At 40.0% G+C, this 13,485-nt stretch overlaps 1 protein-coding gene across 3 annotated transcripts in view; it reads right to left on the reverse strand.

Moving 5' to 3' along the window:
* Positions 1-13,485, reverse strand: part of ppp1r9ala (protein phosphatase 1 regulatory subunit 9A-like A) — a 104,641-nt gene that overhangs the window by 56,382 nt on the left and 34,774 nt on the right. For all 3 annotated transcript variants that reach the window (XM_078228398.1, XM_078228396.1, XM_078228397.1), the window contains exon 3: positions 1,292-1,424. In XM_078228398.1, coding sequence (XP_078084524.1) covers positions 1,292-1,424 — 133 coding nt within the window. The remainder of the gene's footprint in view (positions 1-1,291; positions 1,425-13,485) is intronic.

Genomic DNA, 13,485 nt, shown 5'->3' on the forward strand with positions numbered 1-13,485 from the left:
CATGCCAAAAACATTAGGGCCTAGGCTAACTGCACAAAACACTTCGGAATCTCTGGCCAGGGTCTTAACATTTTAAATACTGTGGTGAACTAAATCAGATTACCAATATTAGATTAACGTCTATGCACCATTAGGCTGTTAAATACATCTGTCTCATTACTAAATCTAAGATGGCACGCTGCCTGTTGGTTCTAGGTGAGGCATATTGTTGCAGAAAACTATCCCACACTCATTCAAAAGATTCACTACATTTCTGATAATTGCTAGTCTGCTTCACAATCAAGATCAAAGTTAAAATACTTTCCATTCAAGTGTTTGCTGCATGCTTGCCTAATCTCAGAGTTTGTAGCAACTACTGTTTCACAGATACTATCAGAGGTCCTATATACAGTCTTAAATCCTTTTCTATTTCTTAAAATCAGTCAAAAGTCTCTAGCACCTGCTTACTTCTCATAACATCCTCTCTCGTAATTGAAATGATTTTATCTTTAAATAGATTTTAAGAAAAATTCTGAGGATGAGGACAAATGTGGGAAGACAGATAGGTTAAAAAGCTAATTCGAGAAAGAAAGAAATGAAAGTTGTTCCATCATTTTTTAAGGTTATAAAGCAAGATTGTGATGCGAGTTGGCACACATTTTTGGTTAGATAAGGAACAGGGTGTATTGTGTAGATAGAAAGCTATTAACAGGAGAGGCACTGTGCTTAATATTTAAAGATCACTTGATTTATGGTACTGAGCCTGAAAATTTTGATTGAAGATTTGAAACATTTAATATAGGACTGGCCACATAAAAGCTATTCAAATCTAGCTCCCTACTAGTAGGCAGTATATTTTATATGCATTTTCTTTCTCCTCAGAAATTACTATTGTAGAGAAAATAATGAAACAAAGATTTTTTAAATTCTCAATCAAAACTGAAGGCATCCTCATTCTTTAAATAGAATATAACCTACACCTTTAAATAAATCTACACATCACCTAACAGAACACCTTCCCAACTTTGTGCAACGGGTTGCTTTCTCCACAAGCTTGTGGCACATTGTCTAAGAAGGTAAAAGTTGAATGAGTGAGAAAATAAGCACGCTCTCACTTTAGTTAGATAGTATCTAATAAAGGTATAGAAAATTACTTAAATATCCTTTCAATTGCAACTATTAATTGACATAGTTAGATTACAGACTGACAAGAAATATTTTCTACACAAAGTACATTTCTTTTAAACAATAAAAATTGAAACTTCATCCAGATACAGAAACACATCAACCAATAACAGCTCTAAATACCCACCTTTCTCAATTTCAACTGGAAAAACATCCATTTTTTCCACTCTCTTCTCCAACTCATATTCTGCTGATGCTGCCACAGGGTCAACTTCCTCATTACGCCTATCATAGTCATCATTTGAGTAGGTACTATAAACCTGAAAAAGATAAAATGGAGTGACATTGCAAGTGTGTTCCATGGGGTCATTTCACATCAAATTAACTAATTTTGGATCCCTTCCAATGCTTTCTTATTGTAATTACACTAAGCAGCTTTACAATTACCAGGATTATGCTATTGACCAAAAAAGCTTTGATACTACTTCACAATTGGTTGTTTTCTTTATAATAACCGCCAATATGTTATAGAGGTATGCAGTACAACAAGGCACTAAAAGCTATTTTCTCTCCTTGCCCGTTTCAACCTTAAAAAAGTGTCAACTTGGCTCATTCAGAAAGTGAGGTTCAAAACCAAATCAAGGACTTACATACATAATCTATTACATACATAATATGCTTCGATGCAGTATCAAGGGAGTACTCTATTCTCAATAGTGCAGTCTGTCCAACCAAGGCACCACCAGCTTATTTTGGTGGAGAGAGTCATAGAGGTTTACAGCGTGGAAACTGGCCCTTTGGCCCAACTAGTCCATACCGCCCAGATTTACCATTAAGCTAGTCCCAATTGCCCACATCCCTCTATACCAATCTTGCCCATGTAACTGTCAAAACGCTTTTTAAAAGTCAAAATTGTACCCGCTTCGACTACTACATCTGGCAGCTCATTCCAGACACTCACCACCCTGTGTGTGAAAAAATTGCCCCTCTGGACTCTTTTGCATCTCTCACTTTAAACATATGCCCTCTAGTTTTAGATTCCCCTACCTGCAAAACATTCCATGCCACTATACAAAGAGTAAGGCGATCACCCGATTTTCTAGCCAATATTCCCCAAAGTGACACCATCAAAAAGCAATTAACTAGTCACTGATCTAATTTGCTGCTTGTGTGACTATGCTGGTACAATTTGATTGCTGTGTTTACCATACAGCAGGGACTGCACTTAAGTAATTTAATGTAGTGTAGAACTTTGGGAGATACTGACAATAGGTAGTGTTATACAAATACATTATTTTCTTCCAACTCAACTTTATGATTTGCATTATTATTTGTATGTTACTAGAAAAGTACTGAAAATGAGCTATTATCAGTTTATTTATGCCTTTTTCTGGCTTCCAACAGATTTAGCAAAACCTGGAATCATCTTTCACAAGATGTGTTCAATAATCTGACATGTTAAGTAAGCTTACCTCCCTCTCTTCGGAAACACTGCCTTACCGGCTTATTATTTTCAGGCTTTTCTTAAACCATCTATATTGCCCTTCATGTAATTTTTACGTTGCCAAAATATACAATCTTTTCTTAATAACCACAGTGACTCCAATAACCCACGTGTGACTTTATTGATCCTTTAATATTAACATTTTAAAAAATTAATTGAACAAGATGTGAGCGTCACTGGCTAGGCCAACATTTATTGCCCATCCCTAATTGTCCTCGAGAAGGTGGTGGCGAGCTGCCTTCTTGAACCACAGAGGTCTACGGACAATTATAAGTTCATTGATGGGCAGTTAGTGCTGCTCATTCACCGCCAACTGTATAATTTAGACGAAGGTGACCCAGCAGGGTGGGGAAAGGAGAGATTAGCAATTCAATTAGTAATCTATCATAGCACGATAGTCAAGAGGCAAGATGTTATCTTTTGCAGTTGAGAACACACTTCTTCGCTGTCTTCTAGATGTTAGGGTAAGGAATAGCTTATACTGATATCGCACCTTGATGTAGGAATAGTTTTCAAGGTACGTCAAAAGAGCATAATCAGAGAAGATTGGCATTGAGTCATGCAAAGATATTTGATGGGAAGCCAAAGCTAAAACGGATGAATTTTAAGAAAAGTCTGAAAGAGAGATGCGGAGATGTTGAGGGGAGAAAATTTCAGAGATTAAGGCTGAGATGACCGACACAATCGTCCATGGTGGAGTGAAAGGTGTGGAAAATGCACAAGGGGCCACAGTTGGAGGAACATAGCACACTCAGAGTTTTAGGGATCAAGAGGCATTTGGGGGCTAGGGGGTATTCCATTGAGGGAATATTAACATAAAAATGTGTAAACAGGGCAAGCAATGGCATCTCCCCTTAACCAGAATAAAGAATCATTACTTAGACATGCAGAGTTGAAACCAGAAATCATCAGTTAAAGTAACTAATTCACTGCCAAGAAAACAATGAGAAAGAAAAAAATGGAAAGAAAATATTATTTTAACTGGTTAAAAAATAATTAAAACCTATAAGAGTAGGGTTCTATGCTTGTACAGGTATATTTTCTATGCCAAAATTTGCTTAGCATTAATTAAGATTCATCAAGCCATTAAAAAATTCACTTATATTTAAATGGATAAGCCCTATCTTACTTTGGTAAGTTTAGCGGGTACATGGTAGCTGAGTGACACAACATCAGGCCATTGGAATCATAGAATCCCTACAGTACAGAAGAAAGCCATTTAGCTCATTGAGTCTGCACCGACAAAATCCCACTCATGTCCTATCCCCATTAACCCCTTGCATTTATTTACCTGCTGATACCCCTGACACTAATGGACAATTTAGCATGGCCAATCCACCTAACCTGCACACCTTTGGATTGTGGGAGGAAACCGGAGCAACCAGAGGAAACCTATGCAGATATGGGGAGAATGTACAAACTCCACACAGGCAGTCACCCAAAGCCAGAATTGAAACCGGGTCCCTGGAGCTGTGAGGCAGCAGTGCTAACCACTGTGCTGCCCATTGTATATATCTGAATGCAGTTTCTCAGTGAGATAGATACCTGTGTAATAAAACTTCTGGAGAAGCAGGGGAACTCACAGAGCTTCCTGATTTCCACAATTAACAGCATGTGTAAATGCCAGAAGTTGCTATCCGATTTACTCCTCAATAATGATGAGTGCTGTTATTATTTCTGCAACAAAATGCAGGGTGGACAAATTTTACACTTGCGTTTGCACCTACTTGTGCCTTTTACCATTAGTCATTATGCATTAGTCATTACCATATTTATGTTGCCAACGGTCTTGGCTCCTTTAAATAGTTGCCAAAAATATTGGGTTTCAATATTTCTTGAACTCGTCAGTATCTCTTAGCCAGTAGTACTTTCATTTTGTTAGATGGCAAATAGTTTGTTAGTGGAAGAGTACATGCACAAAAATATTTCATTATACTATCAGGAATATTTCCCCAAAATATGCTGGGAATCCACATTTGTGTTTATACGCCACTCAACTGACCATTTTTCACACGGTAGTTAAATTAACTATTCAACCTCAGGGAGCACCGCAATACAATCTTTTCCTCACTAGGCTTTCACAAAAGGCAAGGTCTTTGGATAGTAAATCAAAAGGGGATTGCTGCTCACTTTCACCATCCTTAATCAGGGATGATAAAGTCATGCCTCTAGTGCTGCTCGAACTCAACAAAAACTGGAATGAAACCAGAGAACTTTCCCGTCTGCCAAAAAAGCCAAGATACAAATTTGCAAATTGCCATACCGATGAATTTCTATTGCCATAATTAACACAATAATTCTGCTGAAAATGTTCAAGTGAAAGAATGGTTATATAGCTCGAAGTCAGGATAGTGAGTGGCTTGGTGGCAAACTTACAGGTGGTGGTGTTTCCAAATAACTGTTGCCCTTGTCCTTCTAGTTGATAGTGGTTGAAAGTTTGGAAGATGCTGTCTAAGGAGTCTTGGTGAGATCAGAGCTTAGATCTGATCCTTTGGTTGCGAGATTGCTTATGTCATGTCAGTGTATCTTTAAGAAAGGTTTTTTTAAAAATCAGCGATGTCATTGGGGGTGGAGCTAAACTGTGGCAGTCAGGTGTTAAGGCTTTCAGTTTCGTTTGTGGCAGTCAGGCGATAGGGTTTTTTCCCTTTGGGATTTCAATTTCGTTTTGTAGAGTGGTGTTGGAAGCAGTTTTAGCAGCAAGTTAAGAAGCAGTCTCTCTCTGTTCTTCTCTTTGTTTGGTTCTGAAACTATCAGTTAGCTGAAGGAGAGGCTTAATGCCAGCCTGCCTTAAAGAAGCTGTGTTTTGGGAAACAGATTAGACTACAACCTCTTCTGAGTTTCTTCACAGGGGATTTTCATCGTTCAACCCAGGAGGCTGGATTCCTATAACAAGTGGGCATTAACCCATGCTGTATTGTGCTTATTTGGAGGGTTTTGAGTATTGGATGTTGGCTTTGGTTGGAACACATTAGACATATTCCTTGAGAGTTATACATTATCGTGGTTGTTGTGTTTCTTGTTTGTAATTGTTAAAAGTTCTAGCTAATTGTCTTACTATACACGTCAACAATATTCTTAATTAAATTTTGTTTTGATTAAAAGCTTCTCGTGGGTCAGCTGAGTCACACCTGAAGCGAAACCTCTCATGCTCACCCTAGCCATAAAACACCTTGAAGCATCCAACTTGACTTGTAACACTTAGCCCAGTCTATCATTTGCTGCTTACACTGTTGTTATAACCTGTGGAGTAGTGGGGCTAGAATTAACTACGCACTCTTGTCATGGTCTTCTATCAATATATATTTAATTCATTGTAATGAAAAAACATTGTGTGACATCTTTAAGCTTTATTAATCGTAAAATAGCATAGCACATAAAGGAGGCTATCATTTCAGAGTCTGCCTTGGCACTCTCAAAGAGCAATCCGATTAGTTCCACTTTTTCCTTGCAACTTTTTCTCCTTCAATTATTTGTCCAACTTCCTTTTGAAAGCTACTATTGAATCTGTGACCACCATCCTATTAGGCATCATAAATCCACCCTATCAAGTCTTCTCAGAATCTTGTATGTTTTAACAAGATTACCCCTCACTCTTCTAAACTCCAATGGGTATAGGCCCAACCTGTTCAATCTTTCTTCATGGGATGAGCCCTTCATCCCTAGAATGAGTCGAGTGAACAGCTTTCAAATAAGACAACCACAACTGTACACAGTACTCTAGCTGCAGTAAAATTTCCCTATTTTTAGATTCTATTCCCCTTGAAATAACACCAGCATGCAATTTGCCTTTCTAAACACTGCTGTATAGACATATCAACTTTGTGAATGATGCACTAGGACGCTCAGATCGCTCTGTGCCACCAGGTTCTGCAATTCCTCCCTATTTAAATAGTATACTGTTTCCCTAGTCTTCTTATCAAAGGGGACAAGTTCACATTTTCCCACAGTATACTCCATCTCCCAAATTTTGATTTGATTTGTCCATGTATTAGCATACAGTGAAAAGTATTGTCTGTGCACTATACAGACAAAGCATACGTTCATAGAGAAGGAAAGGAGAGAGTGCAGAATGTAGTGTTACAGTCATAGCTAGGGTGTAGCGAAAGATCAACTTAATATGAAGTAGGTCCATTCAAAAGTCTGATGGCAGCAGGGAAGAAGCTCTTTTTGAGTCGGTTGGTACATGACCTCAGATTTTTGTATCTTTTTCTCAACAGAAGGTGGAAAAGAGTCTGTCTGGAGTGTGTGGGGTCCTTGATTATGCTTGCTGCTTTTCCAAGGCAGGGGGAAGTGTAGCATGTCAGGGGCTGGTTTGCGTGATGGATTTTTGCCACTTACTTAACCTATTTATTTCCCTTTGTAAACACTTCCTTCCTCTTGAGAAAGTATTGTCCTAACTACCTTGGTGTCAAATTTAGTTATCATACATGCAGTCCCTTATGCAAGTCAATGATATAGATTCAAAATAGTATAGGCCCCAGCACTGATCTTTGTTGCACTGCACTAGTTACAGCTTGCCAACTCAAAAAGAAGCATTTATCACTACTGATTCCTGCTGGCTAACCAATCCTTTATCCATGCTGATAAGTTAGCCTTACACCATGTGCTCTTATCTTGTATAGTAACCTGCTGAATCACCTTACAGATGCCTTTTGGAAATCTAAATACACCACATCTACAGGTTTCCCTTTATCCACCTTGCCTGTTACTTCCTCAAAGAACTATAGTAAATTAGTTAAATTTGATTTCCCTTTTACACTTCATGTTGACTCTGTCTGATCTCATTATGATTTTTAAAATTCCCTGTTATAACCTCTTTAATAATGGAAACTAGCAATTCTCTCTAAAAGATGTTAGGCTAGCTAGCTTATGTATTCCTGCTCTGTCTTCCCCCTTTCTTGAATAAAGGTGTTGCATTTGCTACTTTCCAATCTGCTGAAACTCTTCCAGAATCAAAGGAATTTTGGACGTTTATAATCAATGCCTCTACTATCTCTGCAGTCACTTATTATAGGACATGGGTTGCAAGTCATCTTGTCCTGGGGATGTACCAGCCTTTAGGTCTAATAGTTTTATTCCTGTATATTCTATCCTATTCTGTAACTTATTTCTTATCTATTCCAAACTGATGCCACATCTTGTTCTTTCAAACCAAGGTCATCTCTCAGTACTGGCCTAATGACATCCTTAATTAACAGAGCTACTCCACCATCTTTTCCCAGCTTCCAGTCTTTGTGAAATGTCAAATACACTTAAAAATTAAGGTCTCAGTCCTGGTCACCTTGCACTCCTGTCTCTGTAACATTATCTCTATCAGGTCAAACATATTTATTTCTATCTGTGCTAATACGTCATCCATTTAGTTATGAATGCTGAAAGCATTCAGATGCAGAGCCTTTAAGACTGCCTTTTTACCATTTTTCATTCACTGGCCTTGTATGCTGGTGCATTCTTAAATGTTCATTCTCTGTCCCTTCCTTTCACACTCTGATTATCATTACACAAATCGCTACCCTCCTCTATTAATCTCATTGTTTCCTTTTGATTTATCATATTTTGTCTCATGATCCCTTCCCACTATTTAGTTTAAAGCCCACTCTCCCATTTATTGCAAGGGAGAATATAAAAGTAGGGAAGTTTTACTGCAACTGTACTAGGCCTGGCTGAGACCACATCTGGAATACTGTGTACAGTTTTGGTCCCCTTATTTGAAAAAAGATATAGGGCGGGATTTTCCCATCCCACCCGCCACGGGAATCGTAGTGGGCAGGACACAGACCATACAAAGGTCTGTTGACCTTGGGTGGGAATTTTCCAGTCTTGGGGCGAACATGGCAGGAAAATCCCACCCATAGTGTTAGAGGAAGTTCAGAGAAGGTTCATTCAATTCATTCTTAGGATGAGAGGCTTATCTTATGATAAAAGATTGAACAAGTTGGGCCTGTACCCTTTAGAGTTCAGAAGAATGAGAGGTGATCTTATTGAAACATACAAGATCCCGAGGAGACTTGATTAGATAGATACTGGGAGGGTGCTTTCACTTGTGGGAGAAACTCGAACCAGGGGGCATGGTTTAATAATTAGATGTCTACCATTTAAGCCAACGATGAGAATTATTTTCCTCTCAAATGGTGGTATGTGGAATTCTCTCTTCCAAAATTGGGATTATGGTCAGTGCAGCATCGATGGGCCAAATGGCCTCCTTCTTCACTGTAGGATTCTATGATTCTATGAAAAAGCAGTAAAGACTGGGTCATTGAATTTAATCAAGGCAGAGGCAGACAGATTTTTGATAGACAAGGGATTCAAGGGTTATAGGGGGGCAGATGACAAAGTGAAATTGAGACCACAACCAGATCTGAAATGATCTTATTGAATGGCAGAACAGGTTCAAAGGGCTGAATGGCCTATTCCTACTCCCAAGTCCTAAGTTCCTTGGTTTCCTATTGCCCTAGTCATACAGCTCAGCAGAACTCGAGCCCAGCATGGTTCAGGTGAAGATGGTCCCAACAGTACAGCTCCCACTTTCCCTAGTACTGGTGCTGAAATAGGGCGCATCATAGCCATCTTGCGGGATGATGGCTACCCTGATCAGATTAACGGTCATTTGAAATCACAAGCTTTTGGAGTGCTGCTCCTTTGTCAGGTGAAGTGACGAAGGAACAGCGCTCTGAAAGCTTGTGATTTCAAATAAACTTGTTGGACTATAACCTGGTGTCGTGTGACCCTCTCAGCTTGTCCATCCCAGTCCACATGATCAGATTATCGCTTGCTGTATATCGTGCAAATTCATGACTGGGCCTAATGCTACAACATTCTGCTCTGAAAAGTGTTACTGAACAGCAGCAATACGAATGGCATTCTCCACCAATAGGATGCTGCCATCAAGGCAAAAGGACATTCTGCTGATCTCAGAAATGAGCACGTGGTATATGAATTTTAGTGCCAAGCATGTAAGCCATAGTTCCCAAAGACTGGCAGATTATTTCAAATAGCACATTCTTCAGAACAGGCAAAGTACAGATCATATCCAACTAGCCAGTGCTTGCAAAACTCAGAACAGTGTCCAACATTAGATATGCTTCCGCAATTGGTAACACTTGCTAAACAATCCCAATTGTCTAAGGATTACACTGAAAACAAAGTTAAAGCTGTCAGGTTTGCAATGTGGTTTATTAAAGCATGCTAGAAGCTACACATATTCACACAGAGACCTGCCTTTGCAGACAGAAGGCACATGTCCAGACACTGCACGTTATTCAACTAAAATAAAAGCTTGGGAGACAGCCATTCTCTGGTTCATTCCCCACGGTAATGCCTTGGCAAATCTGAGTTGACCTGCATGGTTTGAATTTAAATAAAAGCTTGGCCGTTAATTGTTCCCTGTTGCATTCCCCAGAGGAATACCTAACTTCAGTGTCCACTTGTCAACCAATCAGCACTCTCTTCTCATGCAGTATAACTTGCACTTTTTACTAACTGCCTTGAATGCAAAATGAAAAGCTTTGACAGCATGTTTCTTTTAAATCAACAATACTCAAGTTCTGGACTGCCAAATGACTACTAGCATATCTGATAACCTTATTCTTGGTCCTATCTGTGTCACTGATACCCACGTGGACCACAACAATTGAGTCTTCCCTCTCCCACTGCAAATTCCTTTCTAGTCTTAGGCAGATATCCTGAACCTTGTCACCAGACAGACAACACAGTTTTCTGGACTATCACTCAAGGTTGCAGAGAACTATGTCCACCCCCCGATCCTCTGCCCCCTACTTCCGTAACATTCCTATTTACTCCGCCTCTTAAATGATTTCCTGTGCCATGGTCATCCACTTTGCAACTTCTGCTCTAGTCCACACAAGGTACAAGAACCTTGAACCTGTTGGACAAGCACAATGGCGGAGGCTCCTTTACATCTGCCTTTTCAATCCCATTACCCGCCTTTAATTTATTTGACAGTGAATCTTGGCCAACTTCTCCTCATACCTCTGTAATTGACTTTATTTAAATTTCAGACTCTTGTTTCAGAATTAAATATGTCCCCCTAAAACTTGATGCGAAATTATCATATTATGATTGGCCTTAGTGATAGGATAATTTACTATGTGATAATTACTGAGATTACGAAAATAATTAACACAATAAGGATGGCAGAGCAGGTGATGCGTTGCAGCTGCACTATGTGGGAACTTATGGATGCCAGCGTGATCCAAGGCAACCACATCCGCAGCAAGTGTTTGCAGTTTGAGGAGCTTTGGCGCAGATTCAGCAAGTTGGAGGCTGAGATATAGACAACGTGAGAGGGTGGCTATTCAAGTTCCGCACACGACGACGGCCTCAACCGGGATCTTGGGTCATGTCACACTACCTGTAACCTCCCACGACTTGCCTAGGCTTGCAAAATCTTACAACTGTCCTGGCTGGAGACAATTCACACCTCTTTAACCTGTGCTTAACCCTCTCTCCACTCACATTGTCTGCACCTGTAAAAACTTGACTACCTGTTAAGACTCGCATTCCAACCATTATCTTGTAATTGATCCACATATGCCCTGTTTGTGAACCCAACTCTCCACTCACCTGATGAAGGGGCAGAGCTCCGAAAGTTCGTGCTACCAAATAAACCTGTTGGACTTTAACCTGGTGTTGTGAGACTTCTTACTGGATCTATCCATATTCTAAAGAAGTCAGAAGTAGTATTTGTTTCAAAGAAGAGGATTCAGAGTTTAAACATTATATTTTATTTATTTGCGAGATTTGGATTTAACTGGCTAGGCCAGCATATACTGCCCATTCCTAATTGTTCTCGAGAAGGTGGTGGTGAACTGCCTTCTTGAACTACTGCAGTCCATGTGGTGCAGGTACACCACACTGCTGTGAGTGAGGGAGTTCCAGGATTTTGACCCAGTGACAGTGAAGGAACAGCAATGTATTTTCAAATAAGGATGAGTGACTTGGAGGGGAACTTCCAAGTGGTGGTGTTCCCACTTGTCTGCTTCCCTTGTTCTTCTAGATGGTGGCAGTGTGGGTTTGGAAGGTGCTGTACAAGGTGTTCCTGCAGTGCATCTTGTAGAAGGCAGACACTGCTATTACTGTGCATCAGTAGTTGAGGGAGTGAATGTTTGTGAACAGGTCGCCAATCAGGTGGGTTATTTTGTCCTAGATAGTGTTGAGCTTCTTGAGTGTTGTTGAAGCTGCGCTCATCCAGGCAAATGGAGAATATTCCATCACACTTCTGATTTGTGCCTTGTAGAGGTTGGACAGGCTTAAGGGAGTCAGGCAGTGAGTTACTCGCTGCATGATTCCTGGTCTCTGACCTGCTCTTGTATGAGTTTTAACAACACCGGGTTAAAGTCCAACAGGTTTATTTGGTAGCAAATGCCATTAGCTTTCGGAGCCCTGCTCCTTCGTCAGATGGAGTGGATATCCGCTCACAAACAAGGCATACAGAGACACACAATCAAGTTACAGAATACTGATTAGAATGCGAATCTTTACAGCCAACCAGGTCTTAAAGATACAGACATTGTCTGTATCTTTAAGACTTGATTAGCTGTAAAGATTCGCATTCTAATCAGTATTCTGTAACTTGATTTTGTGTCTCTGTATGCCCTGTTTGAGAGCAGATATCCACTCCATCTAACGAAGGAGCAGGGCTCCGAAAGCTAATGGCATTTGCTACCAAATAAACCTGTTGGACTTTAACCTGGTGTTGTTAAAACTCTTACTGTGTTTACCCCAGTCCGACGCCGGCATCTCCACATCATGACTGCTCTTGTATCACAGCTCATCCAGTTGAGTTTCTTGTCAATGATAACCCCCAGGATGTTGATATTGAAGGATTCAGCAATGGTAATGCCAATGAATGTCATGGGGAGGTGGTTAGATTCTCTCGTGTCACACAAGTGCCAGGCAAAGACCATCTCCAACAAATGTTACTTGTCAAGCCGGACCTGGACTTATTCAGCATCTGAGGAGTCACAAATGGTGCTGACCCCTATTGTGCAATCATCAACAAACATCCCCATTTCACCTTATGATGGAAGGAAGGTCATTGATGAAGCAGCTGAAAATGGTTGGGCCTAGGACATATTTGAGGAAATCAGCAAAGGCTGACCAAAAGGTAATGGAGAACAAAAAATGAATAAATGAACAAAAAATGTGAGCACAGATTGTAAGAGTTTCTACACGTGTGCAAGGAGGAATTCAGTCAAATAAGTAAACGTTGGTATCTTAGAGGTTGAACCAGGAGAAATTATGAAGGGGAGTATTGAAACAGCAGAATCATTAAATGATTTTTCCTTTGTCTTCACAGAAGACATCATATAAAGCATACCAAAATTAGTCGGGGCCCAAGAGGCAGGTAAGGAACTTACAAGTATTAATATCAATAGAGGAAAAGTATTAAGTGGTATCGGGGATTTGAAATCAACAAGCACGAGGACAGAGTGAGAATTCTAGTGAAAATCGGGCTCTGGGAAAAAAAAACATGAGGACAGAGCAAGAATTCCAGAGTCAAGGATTATAAAAATAATCAGCTCAAGGACAGAGCAAGTATTTCAGCGAGAATCCGGGCTTTGACAAAAAAAAGAGTCCAAGGACAGAGCGAGAATCCCAGCAAGTATCAGGGATATAAAAAAATAATTGGAGCGAGGACAGAGCGAGAGTTCCCGAGAGAGTCAGGATTTAACAAATGACTGGCATGAGGACAGAGTGAGACTTAATTAACATTTTATTATGTTTACTTCAATTCCTACTTTGTTGCAGTAAATAAATCATTTGAGACATGACATGATGCTTATGCCAGTCAAGTGTGCATCCTGTACCATCTCAGGACTCCAGGATGCTCCCCACATCCAACACAACTACAGTGT

The sequence above is a fragment of the Mustelus asterias genome, chromosome 14 (assembly GCF_964213995.1).
Source record: "Mustelus asterias chromosome 14, sMusAst1.hap1.1, whole genome shotgun sequence".
NCBI classification, from domain to species: domain Eukaryota; kingdom Metazoa; phylum Chordata; class Chondrichthyes; order Carcharhiniformes; family Triakidae; genus Mustelus; species Mustelus asterias.